The sequence below is a fragment of the Dendropsophus ebraccatus genome, chromosome 11, assembly GCF_027789765.1.
Source record: "Dendropsophus ebraccatus isolate aDenEbr1 chromosome 11, aDenEbr1.pat, whole genome shotgun sequence".
In the NCBI taxonomy this organism is placed as follows: domain Eukaryota; kingdom Metazoa; phylum Chordata; class Amphibia; order Anura; family Hylidae; genus Dendropsophus; species Dendropsophus ebraccatus.
The window spans coordinates 37112117-37135632 of record NC_091464.1 but is presented as its reverse complement, the minus strand read 5'-3'; the positions used below and the strand labels follow the sequence as shown (position 1 = coordinate 37135632).

General features: G+C 41.3%; 1 protein-coding gene across 4 annotated transcripts in view; it reads left to right on the top strand.

Moving 5' to 3' along the window:
• POLA1 (DNA polymerase alpha 1, catalytic subunit) overlaps positions 1 to 23516 on the top strand; it is a 200685-nt gene that overhangs the window by 14831 nt on the left and 162338 nt on the right. For all 4 annotated transcript variants that reach the window (XM_069944819.1, XM_069944821.1, XM_069944818.1 and 1 more), the window contains exons 10-20: positions 8485 to 8657; positions 9708 to 9820; positions 11163 to 11279; positions 12587 to 12661; positions 15375 to 15513; positions 16469 to 16623; positions 17112 to 17258; positions 17703 to 17792; positions 17906 to 18022; positions 18730 to 18905; positions 22925 to 23054. In XM_069944819.1, the coding sequence (XP_069800920.1) occupies positions 8485 to 8657; positions 9708 to 9820; positions 11163 to 11279; positions 12587 to 12661; positions 15375 to 15513; positions 16469 to 16623; positions 17112 to 17258; positions 17703 to 17792; positions 17906 to 18022; positions 18730 to 18905; positions 22925 to 23054 (1432 nt within the window). The remainder of the gene's footprint in view (positions 1 to 8484; positions 8658 to 9707; positions 9821 to 11162; positions 11280 to 12586; positions 12662 to 15374; positions 15514 to 16468; positions 16624 to 17111; positions 17259 to 17702; positions 17793 to 17905; positions 18023 to 18729; positions 18906 to 22924; positions 23055 to 23516) is intronic.

Sequence of the window (23516 nt, the reverse complement as noted above, 5' to 3'; positions counted from 1 at the left end):
ACCCCTGAGTGACCCCCAGCCGGCTTCATATCCCTCAGTGACCCCCAGCCTGCCCCATACCCCTCAGTGACCCCCAGCCTGCCCCATACCCCTCAGTGACCCCCAGCCTGCCCCATACCCCTCAGTGACCCCCAGCCTGCCCCATACCCCTCAGTGACCCCCAGCCTGCCTCATACCCCTCAGTGACCCCCAGCCTGCCCCATACCCCTCAGTGTCCCCTCAGCTGCCCCATACCCCTCAGTGTCCCCCCAGCCTGCCCCATACCCCTCAGTGACCCCCAGCCTGCCTCATACCCCTCAGTGACCCCCAGCCTGCCTCATACCCCTCAGTGACCCCCAGCCTGCCCCATACCCCTCAGTGACCCTTAGCCTGCTTCATACCCCTCAGTGACCCCCAGCCTGCCTCATACCCCTCAGTGACCCCCAGCCTGCCCCATACCCACTCAGTGACCCCCAGTCCACCCCATACCCCCTCAGTAGTACTACTACACCCATCATCTATACCTGTACTACTACCACACTCCTCATCTTTACCTGTACTATTACACCCCTTATCCACTATACCCTCACTACTACTCCCTACCTAGATGAAGGCACAAAGAAGATCGCCTATACTATATGGGGGCACAGAGTACATAGGGCACATATTTGGGAAAACTACTTATATGGGGCACACAATGTGTTTGTCTACTACATGGGGGCACAGGAGGAGCACTGTTACACTGGGAAACAATATAGTTGTCTCAAACGTCAATAAAATCGTATCTGATGCTGCAGGGAGAAAAATGTCCTATTTATTTAGCAAAAACAAAAAAATCGAGATTTAAATCGAGAATCGTCCAAAATTTTTTAAAAATCGAGATTTTATTTTTTGGCCATATCGCCCAGCCCTAGGCTACGCCTCCCCAGGACCTCGAAGTGCTTCTTCCAGAGCCACTCCTTAGTTGCCCTGGATGTGCGTTTCAGGTCATTGTCATGCTGAGGGAAGAAGGTTATTTGCCAAAATCAATAACCTTTGTGGGGTTGTACTCGTCCTTCTTCCTCTAACCATGGAGAGAAGAGTTTATACCAGAAAGTTCTATTTTGATCTCATCTGACCACATGACTTTTCCTGTTCCTCCTGTGGATCATCCAGATAGTCATTGGTGAACTTCAAATGGGCCTAGACATATGCCGGCATGAGTAGGGGGACCTTTTGTGCTTTGCAGGATTTTAAACCATGGCAGTGTAGTGTGTTACTGACATTAATCTATGAGGCTGCGGTCCCAGCTGTCTTCAGGTCATTGACCAGATCCTTCCATATAGTTCTGGCCTGATTCCTGACATTTTCAGAATCATCCTAACTCAGGGCTCCAGATGGCGACCAAAATGGTCGCCAATACGACTGATATCTTGCAAATGGCGCCCAGATTTATTAATCTGGGCGCCATTTGCGACTGGCCCCGGTAGCGGCTGTCTCTTTAAGGACTTCCGCACGCTGCACCGAAGCACGTGGCGCCTCTGCGGCCGTCCGTCCAATGAATGACGGACGTGCTGGATGACATGTGCGGGGACACGCTTCTCCAGTGACGTCATCCAGCACGTCCGTCATTCATTGGACGGACGGCCGCAGAGGCGCCACACTCCTCCAGCGCCTCTCTCCCGCCTCTCCTCACCCGGCGGTTCTTCAAGTGCACCCCAGCGGCACCAATTTGTGGATAGTGTGTGTGAGTACAACCGGAGGGACGGCAGGGGTGGCGGCCGGCCACTAATCTGTGTGGGGGGACCTCGGCCTGGGCGGCTGATTGGTAGTGTCTGTTGTGATGGCGGCCAGGTGCGGTAGTCAGTGCGTGTGGGGTGCGCGGGGGGGGGGGTATGTATAGACTGCACAGTACCACTTCCCTCAGTGTCAGTATGTATAGACTGCACAGTACCACTTCCCTCAGTGTCTGTATGTATACACTGCACAGTACCACTTCCCTCAGTGTCTGTATGTATACACTGCACAGTACCACTTCCCTCAGTGTGTGTGTATGTATACACTGCACAGTACCACTTCCCTCAGTGTGTGTGTATGTATAGACTGCACAGTACCACTTCCCTCAGTGTGTGTGTATGTATAGACTGCACAGTACCACTTCCCTCAGTGTCTGTATGTATACACTGCACAGTACCACTTCCCTCAGTGTCTGTATGTATACACTGCACACTACCACTTCCCTCAGTGTCTGTATATACACTGCACAGTACCACTTGCCTCCGTGTCTGTATGTATACACTGCACAGTACCACTTCCCTCAGTGTGTGTGTATGTATACACTGCACAGTACCACTTCCCTCAGTGTGTGTGTATGTATACACTGCACAGTACCACTTCCCTCAGTGTGTGTGTATGTATACACTGCACAGTACCACTTCCCTCAGTGTCTGTATATACACTGCACAGTACCACTTCCCTCAGTGTCTGTATGTATATACACTGCACAGTACCACTTCCCTCAGTGTCTGTATGTATAGACTGCACAGTACCACTTCCCTCAGTGTGTATGTATACACTGCACAGTACCACTTCCCTCAGTGTGTGTGTATGTATACACTGCACAGTACCACTTCCCTCAGTGTCAGTATGTATAGACTGCACAGTACCACTTCCCTCAGTGTCTGTATGTATATACACTGCACAGTACCACTTCCCTCAGTGTCTGTATGTATATACACTGCACAGTACCACTTCCCTCAGTGTCTGTTTGTTTATACACTGCACAGTACCACTTCCCTCAGTGTCTGTATGTATATACACTGCACAGTACCACTTCCCTCAGTGTCTGTATGTATATACACTGCACAGTACCACTTCCCTCAGTGTCTGTATGTATATACACTGCACAGTACCACTTCCCTCAGTGTCTGTATGTATATACACTGACTCAGAACCTGACTTGTAGACCACCTCACACATTCTAGTGGACTGTATATTGCTGTCAAGTTGCAAGCTTTTAAGTTCAAGTTCAGAAGAGTAAGCCTCATTAAAAGGCTAGCCAAGTGAAGCTGAAGTACTGAGTCAGACTGTATATGGTTGTCAGACTGTATATGGTTGTCAGACTGTATATGGTTGTCAAGTTGCAAGTTTCCATGTTGAACGTTTTCAAACTAAGAAAAGAGAGAATCTAAAGGAGGAGGATGCTGCCGTGGCCTCTGCACACAGTAAGTCCCATTTAACATAACATTAATTTTACATGTTTTAAAATGTTGGCGACCAAATATTCTATTTGGCGCCTAAATTTTTCAGGTTAGGAGCCAATGGCTCCTAGGTAAATTTTTTAGTCTGGAGCCCTGTAACTAGAGATGAGCGAACCTGATTGTTCGGCATTTGATTAGCATTGGATAAAGCTCTAAGGTTGTCTGGAAAACATGGATACAGCCAATGACTATATCCATGTTTTCCACATAGCCTTAGGGCTTTATCCAACTTCAGCAGCCACCGCTAATCAAATGCCGAAAGTTCGGGTTCGGATGGACTCGCGCATGTTCGGGGTTCACTCATCTCTAATCCTAACCCCATGAGGTAAGTTCTTGCCTGGTGCCCCAAACCAAGAAAGGTTGACTGTCATCTGTCTTTGTCCTGTTGTTTAACCCCTTCGTGCTGCAGCTAGTTTGGGCCTTAATGACCAGGCTAATTTTTCAAAATCTGACCTGTCTCACTTTATGCTCTTATAGCTCAGTGATGCTTTAACGTATGCTAGCGATTCTGAGATTGTTTTTTCGTGACATATGGCACTTTATGTTAGTGGCAAAATTTGGTCACTATTTTGTGTGTTTTTTGTGAAAAACATCAAAATATCATGAAAAATTGAAAAAATTTGCATTTTATGAACTTTGAAATTCTCTGCTTCTAAAAAAAGAAAGTCGTAGCACATAAATTAGTTACTAAGTCACATTACCAATATGTCTTCTTTATTCTGGCATAATTTGGTAAACATATTTTACTTTTTTAGGGTGTTATGGGGCTTAGAAATTTATCAGCAAATTATCACATTTTCGTGAAACTGATTTTTTTAGGGACCAGTTCTTTTTTTAAATGGATTTAGAAGTCTGGTATCCTGAAAACCCCCATAAGTGACCCCATTTTGGAAACTACACACCTTAAAGAATTAATCTAGGGGTATAATGAGCATTTTAACCCTACAGGGGCTGGAGGAAAGTATTCACAATTAGGCAGTAAAAAAATGGAAAATTAAAATTTTCCAATAATATATACGTTTAGATTAAAGTTTCTCATTTTCAAAAGGAATATGAGACAAAAAGCACCCCAAAATTTGTAATGCAGGTTCTCTTGAGTACAACGGTACCCCATATGTGGGCGTAAACCACTGTATGGGCACACAGCAGGGCTCAGAAGGAAGGGAGCGCCAATTAGCTTTTCCAATGCAGATTTTGCTGAAGAAGTTTCTGAGCGCCAGGTGCGTTTGTAGTGCCCCTGTAGTGTCAGCAGAGAGAAAAGAACCCATAAGTCACCCCATTTTGGAAAGTACACCCCTCAAAGAATTCATCTTGGTGTGTGGTGACCATTTTGACCCCACAGGTATTACAGGAAAGTATTCAAAAGAAGACAGTAAAAATGAAAAACTTGAATTCTTCCAATAATATGTTCGTTTAGTTTGGTATTTCTCAATTTCACGAGGAACAAGAGGAAAAAAGTACCCCAAAATTTGTAACGCAGGTTCTCCTGAGTACAATGGTACCCCATATGTGGGCATAAACCACTGCATGGGCACACAGGAGGGCTCAGAAGGGAAGGAGCGCCAATTAGCTTTTTCAATGCAGATTTTGCTGAAGAAGTTTCCGAGTGCCAGGTGCGTTTGCAGTGCCCCTGTAGTGTCCGCAGAGTAAAATCTCGCCATAAGTCACTCCATTTTGGAAAGTGCACCCCTCAAAGTATTCATCTTGGTGTGTGGTGACCATTTTGACCCCACAGGTATTTGAGGAAAGTATTCAAAAGTAGACAGTAAAAATGAAAAACTCGAATTTTTCCAATAATATGTTCCTTTAGTTTGAAATTTCTCAATTTCACGAGGAACAGGAGAGAAATGTCACCCCAATATATGTAAAGCAGGTTCTCCTGAGTACAACGGTACCCCATATGTGGGCATAAACCACTGCATGGGCACACAGCTGGGCTCAGAAGGGAAGGAGCGCCAATTAGCATTTTCAGTGCAGATTTTTCTGAAGAAGTTTCTGAGCGCCAAGTGCGTTTGCTGAGCCCCTGTAGTGTCAGCAGAATAGATTCCCCCCAAAAGTCACCACATTTTGGAAAGAGCACCCCTCAAAGAATACATCTTGGGGTGTGGTGACCATTTTTACCCCACAGGTATTAGAGGAAAGTATTCAAAATTGGCCAGTAAAAATGAAAAACTCGAATTTTTCCAATAATATGTTGGTTTAGTTTGAAATTTCTCAATTTGACGAGGAACAGGAGAGAAAACGTACCCCAAAATCTGTAACGCAGGTTCTCCTGAGTAAAACGGTACCTCATATGTGGGCATAAACCACTGTATGGGCACACAGCAGGGCTCAGAAGGGAAGGAGCGCCAATTTACAGGAGCAAAACCGCAGCTAGTAATGGTTATTAGAATAGCGCAGTTACTAAAATAAAATAAAAAAAATGAGATTACAGGTAATGTGGGGTGGTTACGGGCAACCAGGGGTGGTTATGGGCAACCTGAGGTGGTTACAGGTAATCTGGGGTGGTCACGGGCAACCTGCTGTGGTTACAGGCAACGTGGGGTGGTTACAGGCAACGCGGGGTGGTTACGGGCAACGTGTGGTGGTTACGGGCAACGTGTGGTGGTTACGGGCAACCTGCTGTGGTTACGGGCAACGTGGGCTGGTTACGGGCAACATGGGCTGGTTACGGGCAACGTGGGCTGGTTACGGGCAACGTGGGCTGGTTACGGGCAACGTGGGCTGGTTACGGGCAACCTGCAGTGCTTACAGACAATCTGAGGTGGATACGGGCAACGTGGGGTGGTTACGGGCCATGTGGGGTGGTTACGGATAAACTGAAGTTCTTATAGGCAATCTGGGGTGGGTACCTGTAATCTGACATGGGCACCGCAATCTGGAGGGGGTCATTGGCAATTTGGGGTGGTCAGAGGCGACGTGCGGTGGTCAGAGGCGACGTGCGGTGGTCAGAGGCAACGTGCGGTGGTCAGAGGCGACGTGCGGTGGTCAGAGGCGACGTGGCGTGGTCAGAGGCGACGTGCGGTGGTCAGAGGCGACGTGGCGTGGTCAGAGGCGACGTGCGGTGGTCAGAGGCATTGTGGCGTGGTCAGAGGCATTGTGGCGTGGTCAGAGGCATTGTGGCGTGGTCAAATCTATTCCTGGCTTTGGCTTCAAAAATCTGTCAGATATCTTTGTGTGTAAAATGACCCTAACAGGTCTGTGAGAGTCAGAATCCTTGATGTTTGGTAGGTGATGAGGTACTTATTTTGTGCTGGGAAATGCTAATTAAAAAAAATCATACAATGTCATTTTCTGGATTTTTTTTTTAAATAGATTCTGACCTTGGCCCAGGTGTAAACTGCCCACAGCAACCAATCACAGCTCCTCTCTCATGTTACCAGAGCTGAAAGCTTAGCTGTAACTGGCTGCTGTGGGCAGTTCATACCAGTGGATATTCTACACCCTTTGACTTCTGATAAATCTCCCCCCTCTGTCTATTACAGATAAAATGTACCTATGATAAAATTACCTCTATATTCTTTGTAAGTGGGGAAAACTTCAGCAGTGTATCAAATACTTTTCCCTCTGTACATTAGGTTTAAAAACCTAGGGGCGTCCCTCATCACAGTGAAAGCCAAGGTACATCCAACCTAGGTCCTTTTTTAGTGTCTGTCATTCAATTGGGGTAGGTAGATACAAGAAGCAGAAAATTAGAGGTCATTGGCTGGACTTACCTGGGCCTTTGCCATAATGGGGGACACCCCAAGGCTTTTCTACTTACTTAAAGGGGTTATTCAGCGCTAAAAACATGGCCACTTTTCCCCCTACTGTTGTCTCCAGTTCAGGAACCATTTACTTCAATAGAACCGAATTTCAAAACCCCACCGAACTGGAGACAAGAGAGGGGGAAAAGTGGCCATTCTTTTGTAGCACTGGATAACCCCTTTAACATGTTATCTGTAAGGCTTATATCCTAGCACTGCAGATGTTGGCATGAGTTGCCACACAATTCGCTGCTGAAACTTTGAAGATTACATATGGTTAGACATGTTTTATCAGTTTATGTACACATGTGGCTTCAAGTGCAGCTTAACAAAAAAAAAATCAATTTATAAGTTGCTCTTAATTTTGAAAACTACACTATACTAATGTCAAATTGAAAAATCATTTTATGTCAGTGATTCGGAATCTGTTACTGGTTAGTCTGGTATTTGGCAGTGTATTTTTCCAGGTACAGTTACTACGTGCCCTCAGTAAGTGAGTTTAAAATCATCCAATTAGGTATACCCCAGTTCTAGTAATACACTTATGGTAATTTTTTATGAATAATACCAGGTAAATACTGGGTTCATACAGCCCCGTATACCCTGTGGTATATGTTCTCATTCTGTGACAAGATGTCCACAGGCAACAGGTTCATTAAATTTAATGTCCCAAAGTACCCAACTAGTAACTGAGGTTAAAAAAAAAATAAACTTCTGCGGAAGCATATAGCATTACTTACCTGTCTATCCCAGTTTTGAAACTACCAAAAATCCATTTGTTTGGGGGGGGGGGGGGTTGTTCTGTATTGTGTTTCTGTCCTTCCTGGTTGAGCAGTTCCCAGAATGCAATGCTTTCCCTCAGCTGATCATCACAGTCCCCCACCCATCACAATCGGTACAATTAGTGCTGCACTTGCTTCTGGCTGATGGTGAATCACTCAGGGGATTGGAGGATCCAGCCAAGCCTCCTGTGACATCACGCCCTGCCCCCTGTCTGCATCATCAGCCTGTGCTCAGCAAACACACACAATGTTGAGACAGAGGCATGAAAGATTTGTCTCTTAAGGTGGGAGAGCACTGGGAGCAGGAGACAAGGTGAATTGGCAGAGAGGCCATTTTTCTTCACTTCCTGGATTTCATTGTATAGACACATCTATATAATTTAATGTACTTTTAATAGAAAACAAGTTTTTCTTATCCAGAGTTCCCCTTTAAACTGACAGGGCCCACTGTCTTTTCTCTGCAATACACAAAGCATTCCCTTTTGACAGTATACTGATTTAAACAATGGGTGGACTGCATAAATGCTGTTTGAACCCAGCCTTAATCTAAAAAGCAGAAATTGTTATACATGTTATTAAATGTTTATAGTAACATTGGATAAATTCAGCTATGTTAACCTCATAAATTCTTTCTGAAATGTGTCGTATTGAGGGTTTTCTAATGATGGCACAGTGTTACTAGCAAGCCTTTAGTGTTTTGTTCTGCTAATGTTGGGTTGTGCTGAATCTATGTTCCAGCTCCAGTTTTTACGGAGACTCATGCTGGGATCAGGTTCCGGATGAGACCGGGTCTGTTGGAAATGAAGTTCAAGTAGATTCAAGTCTCCTTCCATTAGTAACTGGTGAAGATGGTGATCAGGTGTTTAGATTTTATTGGCTGGATGCTTATGAGGACCAATACAATCAGCCAGGTAAAACATTGACTATTCTGCCTTTATGCCAAAGCACTAACATTAAAGCAATCCTTTGTGGAGGATTTAGATCCCCCATACTGGTAACCACCTTTTATCCAGCATAGTAATATGTTACATACTGGTAACCACCTTTTGTTCAGCATGGTAATATGTTACATACTGGTAACCACCTTTTATTCAGCATGGTAATATGTTACATACTGGTAACCACCTTTTATTCAGCATGGTAATAGGTTACATACTGGTAACCACCTTTTATTCAGCATGGTAATATGTTACATACTGGTAACCACCTTTTATTCAGCATGGTAATAGGTTAACAGTCTTGGCTGTATACATTCTTACAGCAGTTTACTGTAGAGAAATTATTTTATCCTTAAAGGGGTTGTCCGGCGATAAAAAATTATTCACAGAATAACACACATTACAAAGTTATACAACTTTGTAATGTATGTTATGTCTGTGAATGGCCCCCTTCCCCGTGTTTCCCCCCACCCACGCTAGACCCGGAAGTGTGGTGCATTATACTCACCGCATCTCGTGTCGTCCACGGTCTCCGATCGTCAGCAGTGACGTCTTCTTCGGGAGGCCGGCGGATCTTCCCGAGTGCCGGCCACCCTCTGCAGCGTCATCCGAAGCTCAGCCGCGATTGGCTGAGCATAACTGGGCCATTCACAGACATAACATACATTACAAAGTTGTATAACTTTGTAATATGTGTTATTCTGTGAATAATTTTTTATCGCCGGACAACCCCTTTAACTGTGGCAGCAGTAACCAGATGCATGTCCATGACCAAAACCGCCTGACTACTTGTGTCCACCCCTCTGTTGGGTGTCGGTGTAATACAGTAATTTCACAGTGTATTTCAGTGTGGATGCTTATTCTTTGATAGAGTTTAGATGTAGTTTGTTTTAGTGCTTTTGGTTTAGTTGGTGATATACAGTCCATCTGTGGCACTCTTTTTTCCCTACTAAATTATCGTTTTTTATATGCAAGTGTTAAACATCATTTCCAAGATTTAAATATTTTTTTTTTTCCTTCTAGGTGTTGTGTACTTATTTGGGAAAGTCTGGATAGAGTCTGCCAACACTCATGTCAGTTGCTGTGTAAGCGTAAAAAACATTGAACGCACTGTTTATCTTCTGCCACGTGAGACAGTAAGTGTTTTTGTGTTAGGGGAACACATGGAAGTGTTAGAATTCCGGTGTATGTCTGTGGCACAAATGTTAGCTATAACTTGTTGCCCATATTAGACACGTATTACGTATTTGACTGCCGTGCTTTCATCTCTGAATAGTCTGAGGCATCAAGTTATCTAAGTATTTACAAGACATACTCAAAAAAATAAAAATATGGAGCTATAGTGTGGTTACTATCTAAGTAAAGTACATATATTGACAATTGAAGTGGCCTTTTTTGCGCAGGTGACAGTAGCCTTTTTACAGGGTTAACAGGAAGTAGAAAAGGTCTTGCCTGTTCCCCTCACTGGTTCTCTACCTCCTCCCCCTGGCTATACCTTACCCCCCTCTTGTATGTCAGGAGCATTTTGTGCTCCCAATGTGGTGATCAGTAGATGCCTGATGTTACTGATGCTGCGACATGAGGTAGCTATTGAACATTTCATGGTTTTGCACGCTATGCTCCTGACTTGTGCCAAGAAAAGCACAACAGATATGACATTTTCTGTTCTCTGAATAACTCCATTAACAAAAAATAAATAAAAAGTGGCCAGGGCTTAGCTAGAGCAGGAGGTTTGGCCTCTTGTGGTTCAACATGTTTAATGTAAATTATGCCTTAAATTGTAGTAGACACAAACACCAACTCATAACTGGTCTGTCAGTTTTTAGCACACATATGCAGCAAACTTATTAAGAGCAGAAGTTTACAAATTTAGTAATTTAGAATAGTACTGGCATATGAAGAGCCAGTCCATGTAAATTCCCCCCCCTTGTATTTCCATGGGTTTAATTTACCACTGACATTTCATGTGGAGTAGTGTGCAAGATACCTGAAAATATGGATGAGAGAGGAAAGGACTCATCGCTGTAACGTAAATAATTAAAAATATATTTGCCAGGGTTAGATTAATTTCTTACTGTGTTAAAAAAAATAAAAATAAAATAAAAACAGTGTCTCAGACTGCTGTGTATGAATTGGCACTAGGCCCAATGGCAGGTTGATAATCTTATGCCAATGTACAGTTGTTTAAAGGATGAATAAAAGTTTTCAGAAATTGCCCAACTTATTTCCTGTAATACTGGCCTATTACCAGCTAAGCTGCCACTAAGTGTGACCTCTGACCACTTCTCATACGAAATCAGTAGGAAATCAGTTTGTTCCTGTCCTTAAAATTTGTAGGAAAAGTGTGTGTGTGTAAAATGTGTGTGTGAATATACATACATACATACATACATACATACATACATACATACATACATATTTATTTATATTTATTTTATTTATTTTTTTGGTGATTTTATCTTTTTCTACTTCTTAAAGAGGGTTCAGCTGCCATCTGGAAATGACACAGGGGTTCCTGTGACAATGATGAATGTTTACCAGGAGTTCAATGATAATATTGCAGATAAATTTAAGATCATGAAGTTTAAGTCTAAGGTATGTTATACTGTTTCTGTAACACTGTATTGGCTCTGTCTCTTGTGCATATTCCGTATATAATAGTAAAAAAAAAAACACTCTTGTGTTACTAAGACACTGCTCATTAGTGTAGTGTTTAGTGTCCGGAGGAAGTAGACAAGGGACTGGTTTCTCCAAACCAGTTCTTCCTTCATGTGGCACAAATATTTGTCTTAGTACATGACTTTGGTGGGGTTGGGGGGTCCATTTGTATAAACCAAAGTCACAAATTAAATTGTCACCAAACCTCTGTAAAGTTCACAGATGCTTATGTTTGTTTTGTTTATTGTCAGAAAGAAGCCACCATTTACATAAAGTCCCCGACCATCACTCCTATCAGTTCCTTACATGACAAAGTGAAAAACAGAATGTTACAAATCTTTGCTAATTTATTGAAAATGAAAAGCTAAAATAATACAATGACATGTGTACTTAGGCTCAATACTTAGTTGAAGCACCTTCGGCAGCTATTTCAGCCTCCAGTCGTATTAGGTCTGATGCCCATGGTCTGCAGTAATGTAGGGTTGCAGTACACCTTATCCTTTAAAATCACCTGAAGTGACAGCCTCTGTCCAGCTTACCTGTAACTGTGCCCAGTCTTCCTGTCCCAGCTGCTAAAAATTCTGCCTACACCATGCTCACTGCAGGGATGGTATTAGGCAGGTGATGAGCAGTACCTGGTTTCCTCCAGATAAGACTCTTCGAATAGAGTTCAATCTTGGTTTCATCAATCTGAAAGTCCTTTAGATGCTTTTTGCAAACTCTATTTGGGCTTTTATGTGTCTTTTAAGGAAAGGCTACCATTAATCCCAAATTGGTAGAGGCTGCAGTGATGGTTGCCCTAGTGTCTTTGTAGGCATAGTGCATTTCTGCTACATGTGTCCGTGTTTTAGGTAGATGAAACTGTATAGGGATTTTTTTTTTTCTTTAGCAAAATTGATTGACGTGATGAGCATGATACCAGCATCCTTTAACCCCGCTGACCGGCTTTTCAGCAGGGTTGCTTTGCCTGAATCTATGTGATAAATAGGGCAGGGAGCAGTTGGCTCTGTATAATGGATGTGCCTGGTTACTGCAGCCCCTCCTCTTCAGTTGTGCCGAAAACACTTTAGTAGGTTATGTGATATCATATAAAACTGTGGCCTTCATTTATTTTCGAGAAACGGTGCCTCTCCTGATTATAACCTTACCCATTGACTTTACGGGTGTGGATTAATTTTAATTTATGTAGTCAATTTACGTTGTAATTTATTATCTTCATGCATGTTTTTTTTACCCCTTTTTAGAAAGTTGAAAAAAGTTATGCTTTTGAGATTCCAGATGTCCCTGCCAGCTCAGAGTATCTTGAGGTTCGATATTCTGTAAGTATTAACTGGTGCAGGTTTGTGTTTTACCTTTTTGCAGCAGTAAATACGTTTTTTCCTGTTTATATGGTTTTTACAGTTTATATTAAAAAATTCAGTTCAAAGAAACTAATGCTAGCTGCCTCTAACTTATACACAGCAGCTGCATGACGTATAGGAAACGAGAGTGGGCAGATGGAGGGAAAGTGGTCTCTGTCCTCTTTCTTGGGTATTCACAGTATCACATAGCTTGGCACTTGACTTCTGCTGCATTGTCACTCAGGAGTCAGACTTAGGCCTTATTCACACGTTTAGTAATATTTTCTAGTCCTGAAACAACCCGCTAAAAATTAGAAATTGAACAGCCGTAGAACATCCGTATTGCATCCGTATTTCCGTAAATCCGTTGGTACTACTGACTGCTTTATACAAGTTAATAAAGTTGAGTAGGTTAAAAAAAAAAAAATAGCACCAGTTTGCCCAACCCCTAAAATAAGTCACATGATTGCTTGTCAGCCTGTGGTTGCTTAGAAATAGAACCTTGTGACCTATGAGTCATCCGTATTTTTTTACGGAAATACGGATGCCAAACATGTTGCAATCCGTAAACAATTGATTTCAATGAGAGGATCCGTAAAAAAAAATCTGGGTCACTAGCACATGTCCTTTTTTTTCGCCATTGATTTTCATCCGTTTCATCTACTGATGAAACGGATAGCCCAATAGCCCAATAGACATCAATGTGCACTAACTCGGATATGGAAATACGGATCCGTAAATTACGGGACATGTGAATAAGGCCTTAAACCTACAGAACTGTGATTTATTGTTCCAGAACTGCCAGCTGTATGTGTTTGGCAGACCCTCCAAAAGGGGCAGAAACCACTGCATGTAAGATCAGTGGCGAGTGTTTGTCAAGACTGCTATACAAGTACACGAGTCTAACAGCTCTGCCACCATACCCGAGGTTGGATTTATCAAGAGGCGCATGCCTCAGTGAATCTGGTAAACCTGCCATGCAGCAGTCAGTTATCTATATCAGCTCTGAAGCTGGTGTAGATTTTCACCATGGTTTGTGCCTGCTGGAGGGCATAAATTTTGATATGTCAGGCCCTCCATCTGTGCTGGACGAGGGACTTTCACTGATGAAAGTTAATTCACGTCAATACGTCAAGGAGAGTGCTGTGCGTCAGTCCTTGTTGCCTTTAGGAAGGTGTTAGTGTGGGCAGGTGTGTCTAGTCATTGCAGAACTACTCTACACTTGTGAATGGTACAGTGACAACCCCAACTGCTACTGGAGACTGGAGGCCCTCAGGCAGAGTGGCTTGCACTTTTTCCAGACCTGAATCCTATAGGTAACCTATAGGTTCAGCTGGCCGGTGTGTAGAGGCTCGTAACTATGTACCCCAGAACCTCTGCTTATCTTAAAGAAAAGTGGGATGCCATGCCTCAGAAGACAATAAGTCAACTTGTGAACAGCATGAGATGACATTGTTAAGCTGTAATTGATGCTGAAGGACACGTGACAAGTTATTGAGACATTGACATTTCATGTTGGGCGTATACCCAGCACTGGTGTTGGCTTTTATTTCAACAAATAGTTAGAGATGAGAAAATCACCATTGTATGCTTCTACTTAAATGCCCTGCTTTTATTATATAATATTATAGATGAGCAAATTTACAGAAAAATAATAAGGCAAATAGTTTCATTATGTCGGAAGTCTGCTCATCAGACGGGTGCTGGAAAAAGCTGGATCTAGTCCTCGGAAACTGGAAGACGTTTAAAATATAGTGTTTGGGATATACTCGTCGTATAAGACTAACCCTCTTCCAATGCACGCCAAATAAAAATTAATAAAAAACATCAGGCAGCAGTGAGATCTAAGAGGCAGAGAAGGAGGTACAGTAATACCGGTAGGTGTGTTTTTCCGGGCACAGCGCTACTTTCCATACCCTGGATGCCTGCAGCTTGCTCTGCCCTTCATACAGTCGTCACATACAGCGGGGATTCTGACTTTTTTTTTTTAGCTCCCCCACCGTATGTGGCAACCGCAAATTTTCCAGTCCATTTCTGAAGTTTTTTTAGCACCCGCCCTATAAGATGACACATATAAGACGACCCCTGACTTTTGAGAAGATTTTCCTGGGTTAAAAAGTAGTCTTATATGGAAATGTATGTCTTAATGGGAACTTTTTACATTTTCCATAAATTTCACTTGCAAACCAAATATCCCAAATTTTTTGTGAGTAATTTATGTCCGTCTATCTAATAGACACCATACACAGCGTTTTTTGCCATGCCTGCCTGCTAGATTATCCATTTATTGTGTAACGAAAAACATCAAATTGTACAACAGTAAATGTATTTATGTACTTCTGCATTAATAGTGGCTGGAATCTATTGAGGCGTCACATAGATTTGTGAGGTGGCAGGATTTTGTGTTTCCTTGTCACAGCCACTTACAGATTTCTTAATATTTTTCCATTTTAACTTTGTGCTAATCTTGTTTTTAAGGAGATTAACAATTATTATTCTGTATGAAGTATATACAGACACAAATTATCACACCTTATTTTATACAACTTGAAAGTAACTGCTTCAGGCAGGGGGTGAGTGTGTTTCTAGCTGTGAAGAAAAATAGCAATTGGCTGTGATTGTTGGACATACAGTTTCTACACTAATTGTTTCCTTTTGACTAAATTTATTTTATGATATGTTTGGTTTGCAGGCAGACTTGCCCCAACTTCCTCAAGACCTAAAGGGAGAAACATTTTCACATGTCTTTGGAACAAATACGTCAAGCTTGGAGCTTTTCTTACTTAGCCGGAAGATAAAGGGGCCCAGCTGGCTAGAGATAAAGAGCCCACGTAAATATACTGCTTCTTTCTGTAAATTTCTTGTGTGTTTTTATATATATCTTTGCTTGACCTTGAGGTCTCTGCAGGTATTTCGCCTACTTAATGCATTTGGAAGGGTTATAAGTGCCAAAGTAAAGGATTAAAAGGGCTTTTTTCTATTACAAGCTTATTTTTATTTAATTTTGTACAGCTTTCTTGGTAATTATGTTTGGCGGGGTGTCTATTTTAGCTTTATCTTACCTTTATTTATGTGTGTTTTTTTTTTTTTTTTAAAACATTAAATCATCTTTATTGAAAACACTTTTTTTTTTCTTTTTTAAATGTGCGAGGGTCTAAAGTATATTGTGTGACATTCCTTAATACGGCTTATAATGTAGGATATACACTCTTGTGGAACGTATAATCAGCGTTAATTGAAAGACTACCCTTGACCTGAAGCTATTACTAGATTCATTCTTCCATCAGACCTCATTTAGGCCGGTTTCAGAGGATCAAAATAGGGACATGTTATTACACTGTCCTGGCCTGAACTGAAAGCCTTCTAGCGTAATTGTATTGCATTATGTTTACCTGAATATGTAAAAGAAGAGCCCGTGGAGCCTCATCAAAGAGTCTCGAAACACAGGACTAGCCAGATATCCCTCCGGGAAGGACCAAGCCAAGGGGTGGCTCCTGTAAGGAAACCACCATATTAAGTGGCTCTATGAGTCAAAGTAATGACATGGGATAAACCAAGGCCAGTTATCCATCCACATACAGCTGTTTCGGGGTGTTGCCCCTCATCAGTGTGGAGCAGGATATAAAATTATGTTTACCTGAAGTAGGCCCAAAGGGGGGTGTTCTGCCAACAGCTATCCTTTCTGGTTCATCCCCACGTTTGGCTGTTTCTATAACTCCTATATGTAATAATGGGAAGAGTGCACATGTGCATCTGTTTCACCCATGTCCTCATTTTCCTTTGTAGAGCTGAACAGCCAACCTATAAGTTGGTGCAAAGTTGAAGCAATGGTGGCTAAGCCTGATCTGGTGAATGTTGTGAAACATATGCCCCCACCTCCAATTGTTGTCTTGTCTCTCAGCATGAAGACTGTTCAGAACACAAAAACTCATCAAAATGAGGTATGGTGTTTTCAATGGTATTGGTATATGTTGTCTTCTGTTAGTCTTGGCAAAACATTTTTTTTTTGTGTGTGCAACATTTTAATGGGTGGTTTTTAACTAAGCCTATGGCCTTTAGGAGAGGGGAGTTTGCTATGTTGTAGATTTGCTCTCCTGTGTCTATTGGTTGTGTGGGGCAGGGTGAGTGTCTGCCCACATATCAAAAATAAAGAGGAGCAAACCCCACTCAGAAGTTGGATTAAGCCCTAAGGCTGCCTGGAAAACATGGATACAGCCATAAGCTGTATCCATGTTATCCAGGACTCCCTAGGGCTGATTCCCTCTTCATCAGCCCCAGTAATCAAATGCAAAGCATTTGTGTGCAGACAAACCCAAGTGTCCTCGAGGTTCGGTCATCTCTTACGACAAGTAGGAAGAGATTGAGTCCTTTATGGAACTGTAGCATAGTGTCTGCATTTCTTCATCATCTTGCAAATCTTTTCTTTCAGATCGTTGCGTTGGCTGCTCTAGTTCACCACAAATTCCCTCTGGATAAGGCACCTCCACAGCCTCCATTCCAAACTCATTTCTGCGTCCTTACCAAGCCTAGCGACTGCATTTTCCCATTTGACCATAAAGAAGCTTTGAAACGAAAGGTAACTAATTATCTACAACTTGTGTATTTTTTTTTTTAACTATAGGACACACAGGACCATATGATCTGCTGATAACGTGAGACATAAGAAATGTTTTTCCCAGTTTATATCCTGTGGGTAATGTTACAGTCGGTTATAGGGTGAAGTAGCACCACATCATTGGCTTGCAGTAGCCAAGCATTATAAGGACACTGTGACCTCAGACATTTCTGGCTGCCTGATAGATGCAGGTACTTACCTATATAACTAGGGGTCCCCCAGACAATCCCTTCTTCTATAGGAGTCATGGAAGATCCGGGCACACACAGCACAGTGCTGTTAGATCTTGGATACTTATCAGAGCGCAGATATGTACATGCTAGTGGTAATCATTTTGCATTTCTTGAATATTTACATATCTGTGCATCGTTCTTTTTTTTTTTTTTTTTTTTCTCTTTTTGACAGAATGTGAACCTTGAAATAGCCTCAACTGAAAGGACTCTTCTGGGGTTTTTCCTTGCAAAAATACACAAAATTGATCCAGATGTTGTTGTGGTGAGTGTATTAGTGCCGTGACTATTAACTTTGATGTTATGTTCTCCATTTTTGTTTTTGATTGTTGTTGTTTATTTAATTTTTAATTCATTAATATATTTTTTTCAACTAAGGGCCATGATATCTATGGTTTTGATCTTGAAGTTCTTCTCCAAAGGATTAATTTATGTAAGGTTCCATTTTGGTCAAAAATTGGACGACTTAGACGATCAATTATGCCAAAACTTGGGGTAAGTTTCATGCATAACTTCATGAACTGTTACATGGACATAACTTAGGGTCCATTTACACAGAAAGATTATCTGACAGATTATCTGCCAAAGTTTTGAAGCCAAAGCCAGGAACAGACTATAAACAGAGATTAGGTCATAAAGGAAAGCCTGAGATTTCTCCTTTTCAAATCCATTCCTGGCTTTGGCTTCAAATCTTTAGCAGATAATCTTTCTGTGTAAATAGACACCTATTGGTAGATGTTTCCATAGATTATGCTTTTTTTTTTTTTTTGATGTCCCACTTTTCATCTAAAATAGATTCTGTGCTCTAATTTATTTGAGCATTTTTCTTGAAGTTATGTACGTAGTCATAACTGCAGTAATTCTCAGTAAGTTTATTTTTTTTTTAAATTCCCACAAAAACTACAATTTCTCACATTATTTAGTAGTATGTTGTTTTTTAGGCTAGGTTGACACTGTTTTTTCATTGATTACAAATAATCGTACAGAAAAACATTGTTAGTAATAAAAAAAAGATTAAAATAAATAATTTTTTTGACAATTACGTTTATTAAAGTAAATGTAAAATGCATTCTGCAGTATCTGTTTATGCATTTTTTGTTTTTGTTTTTGTTTTACTTTTAACGTATACAAAAACGCAGTGTGAACCTTGCCTTCTTGTGTTTTGACTTATTGCTCTGTTTATTTGTCTTTATAACCTATAGGGTCGTAGTGGTTTTGCTGAGAGAAATGCAGCATGTGGTCGAATAATTTGTGATATTGAGATTTCTGCCAAAGAGTTAATCCGTTGTAAAAGCTACCATTTGTCTGAACTGGTTCATCATGTTCTAAAAACTGAACGTGTTCTGATCCCTCCAGAACATATTCGTAATGCATACAGGTAAGATTTTGGTTATCTCATTCCTGACCTGCATTTAGGATATTAAAGGGCTATCCAGGATAAAAAAAAGTATATATTTATTACTTGGGATGATGTAAAAATACTAAAGAATGTATACTCCTCCCCTGAGCCCCTGCACATCTACGCTACCTGTCCCCGTTCGTCATTGCTAGTTCCTGGTGACATATCGTCCCTGAAAGAAGGGCTCTGCTCAGCCAGTCACTTACTGAGGTGGGTGACCACTGTAGCCACTGGTTGGCTGAGCAAAGCGTTTATTTTTATTTTTATTTTTTGGAGGGGGGGGGTATTGGGGGTGATGCATCACCAGGAAGTAGTGACTTGCATAGACTGGGGGTGCCGGTGGGGCAGCTACAACAGCCTGGATAGGTTAAATGTATCCATAGAAAGCATGGAAAGTTATTGTTCAGTTAAATAGTCTGTCCCCAGCATTCAGAAGGAGCTGGTATTTTGTGCAGAGACTCTTATCCAGAGGGAGGAGTAGGGTGGGATATATGTATATGTTTAATTGCATCACACATGGTCTCATTCTACTTCTGGATAATTGTCTCCAGGAAGATATACCAGTTTCTAAAGCGCTGGCGCTTGTAGTATATAGATGAAGAATTTGTGGACTATTCTCACTGGGTGATTCACAAGTGGTTCACTTTCTATGGATATGTTTAATCTACTTTGCATTATGTGAAGGATTTTAAACAAAGATGGTTTTAATTAAAACTTTGTTGTCTGCTTGAATTTATTACTCATGAGAAGTGTTTGAGTTCAGGCCAAACCCCATTACCCCACCGTCATTAGCTGTATGTGTTTACAGACTATTTTGTTGTTTTTACATTGGCTCCAGATGTATTAAAAATACCCCTGGATGACTCAATTTAAGGAGTTAAAGGGGTTATCCAGCCCTACAAAAACATGGCCACTTTCTTCCAGAGCCAGCCCACCCAAATGAGGGCTATAAAAGCCAATGGGCATAGCTTCAGCTTAGCACATTTTATAGTTCATTTTTATGTACAATCATTTAATAACATTTTAAGCAACATTTATCTAGCTTTTTTTTTTACAAATATTTGGATAGCCATGTTAATGCAAAAGCATAGAGTGTAAATGCTCATTGTGTTGGACCATTGCCTGTAAGTGGTAAATGCCAGTGGAATACTAGAATATTTCTGTCCTTATTAAACTTGCAGTTCACATCAGGCACTTTAGTTTTCAAGCATCTGACATGAGGATTTTTTATTATTGGAACAACATGAAAATTGTTCCTCCTTATTTTTATCTCCCAAGACCACAAATATTCCATTTAACGATACAGTGCACCTCTGCTTCTAACCTTGGATAGGTCATATTGAAGACATTCAAAATCAAAATTGTCTTTAGTTTAAAAAATATATGCTGACAAGTATATATTCAGCTCAGTGACCTGACCAATCTAGTAAACAACAACCTTTATAATGGAAGAGGCTGCTTTTACATTGAAAATAATGCATGGGGAGAAACTTAAATGATACATCACTTTGGCTCTTTGCGCACATGACAGACTGAGCGTTTTCTTTTTTAAATGTAAGAGCAACATATTCCATTATAGAAGATTGGTCAGGACATTGAACTAAATACATCCTGAAATTGCTCTTACCTTGCACAGGAATTTTAAGATTTTGTCAACTTGCGTTTGTTTGACCTCTGCAAATTCAAGGTAAATGCAGATTCTAATTTTGATTTGTACTCTGCAAATCTAAAGAATTCAGTTCTAGGTAAACCACCATTGCCCTGCTATGCTGATAAATAGTCAATTAAATTTCTTTTATATTCTAGCATCCCTATTATGCTGACATTTGCCCCATTCTAAAAACCACTGGATAAAAAAAGACAGGATGTCAGGGAAGGATTCCTCCATGCACTTTTTTTTCTTTAGCATCTTAAAATGCTTGCAAATAAATAAAAATGATAGGTTTCATGCAGTTTTATTGCTGCTTTCACTTGTATTTGGGAAGGCATTTTGTACATGCATTTTAGTTGTCCTATAAGGAAGCCTGTAGCGGGAAAAAACCTCTACCAAGAGAAAGCAGCTTTTTGGGAAAAAAATGCACCGACCCTAAAATGTTATAAATATTCCAAAAACCAAAGGTCTATATATGTAGACTTTTCTATATTTTGCTATAGTTTATAGTCCTATCTGGTTAGAGTGGTTTTGAACTAAAAATATTCCTGTGTGAGAATCCTGTCAAAATAGGCAATTTTCTATTATTGATATATTAGAAAAATTTAATAATTGAAAAGTAATTTATTCTAAAACTTCATGAGCAGCAAGTCTGTCAAGCATTAAAGGGGTAGTGCGGCGCTAAACATTTATTCACAAAATAACACACATTACAAAGTTATACAACTTTGTAATGTGTGTTATGTTGGTGAATGGCCCCCTTCTCCGTGTATCCCATGCCCCCACCCCCCACCCCCACCGCATTCACGTCGTCCCCCGGCCGCCATCTTGTGACAATGACGTCATCTTCGGGAGGCCGGCTGGACCGCTCCAGCCATCCCTCATGCCGGCCCCCCTCTGGCACGTCATCAGCTGCTCAGATTGGCTTAGCATAACTGTGCTCAGCCAATTGCGGTTGAGCAGCTGATGGCGCGGCAGAGGGGGCCGGCATGAGTGATGGCTGGAGCGGTCCAGCCGGCCTCCCGAAGATGACGTCATTGTCACAAGATGGCGGACGGGGGTCGACACGAATGCGGTAAGTATAATGCACCACTCTTCCGGGTCTAGTGGGGCTAGGGGGGGGGGGGGGACACGAGGAAGGGGGCCATTCACATAAATAACATACAATACAAAGTTGTATAACTTTGTAATGTGTGTTATTTTGTAAATAAATGTTTAGCGCCGCACTACCCCTTTAATGCCCTTAATGCAGGTCGGGAAGGGGTGTCATGAGAGGACTCAGGAGTTGACCTCACCTTGTATACTATGGGTGCCAGCTGCTGTCTGCAGCTGATACACAGTGCCAATGACTAACAGAGATTGCCCACCCTGTCAGACCTCTGATCACTACCCTCCTCAATGCAATTGTAGGATTCCGTTTTTTTTGCGTGCTCTGTGCCCACCATGTTAAAGATGCTGTGGAAATCTTTTCTTTCTTGTTTTCAGATTGACTGGTGACAGAAAATTATACAGATTTGCAATTTACTTCGATTTAAAAATATCAAGTCTTCCAGTACTTATCAGCTGCTTTATGCTCTTACAGTATGACACAGTGCTCTCTGCTGACACCTCTGTCTATGACAGGAATTGTCCAGTGAGGTAGCAAATCCCCAAAGAAAACCTCCCCTGCTCTGCACAGTTCCTGTGCAAAAAAAATGTTTTAATGACCTCCTTTTTCCCATTTTGCAATAAAAAGTCAACCAGGTATTGAACAAAATATATCTAACATCAGAATTGCAGAATTTTTGTTCACACTACAGGATCCTGACTACCCTTAGATGGTAACAATAGAAATGACTGATCATGACACAAAAAATGAGCTGTGACACAGCTGCTTTGATTGAAATAATAAAATAAAGGTCAAAACTACCTAGATTTTTCAGTCACATTTTTTAAAAATGGTAAAGTAATCTAAAGCTATGGTATCATTGTAAGTCTATTAACACACAACTAACAAAGATGGTCATAAAAGGGTTAATTTTTTGGGGGATATTCAGAAATAAAACTGGCTTGCTGGGTCTGTTTCCTTATGACCAACTAAAGCTTGTGTTTTCCTGGGACTCTCCTCTATTGCCACAGTGGAGAGCGTCTGTAAGCAGTGTCTTTGATTCTGAAGGACTCATTGACAGAGATTTATAAAACTACATGTAGTAGTTTTCCGCAGCAACTAATTAAGCTTCGGCTTTGATCCACCAAAGGGCTGTAGGGAAACAAGTGCGTATAAAAACTATGGCTGACTACTAAACTGCTTTACTGTAAGTGATCAAAGTCTCAGACTGACCTTCTTACTTTATTGTTGTACCTGCAGTGATTCCCCTCAACTTCTATACATGCTGGAGAACACTCTCATAGATGCCAGGTTCATACTGCAGATCATGTGCGAGTTGAATGTTCTTCCATTGGCCTTACAGATCACCAACATAGCAGGAAATGTCATGGTAATTATTTTTTTGTATATTTCTCTTGATAATTAAAGGGAGGTCCCCAAATCACAGAACACTCTAACCTGTGAGGGTCCAACCACTGGTAGGAAAGACAGAGGAAAACCATTCCCCCTAATGAGGCGTACCTGGATATGGATAGAGGAGAACTTTGACTTTGAATTACCCCTTTTGGGGTGTGTTCACAAATAAAGTATATTTGGCATATTTTGTTTATTCATCTATTTTATATCTATTCATGCAGCATACATATATGTGTGAACATAACTTTTTTTTTTTTTTTTTTTTTTTAAAGCAATTTTATTTATAAATGCCATATAAAATAGTAAGTAAAAAACAAACTAACATACAGGTTCCAATGTGTGCACAAAAAAGATAATACATTTGGTGAGCAGGTTTTCCAATACGCACCAATCAGAGCAAAAATATTAACCACCCCTACCATTTGATCCCTATATA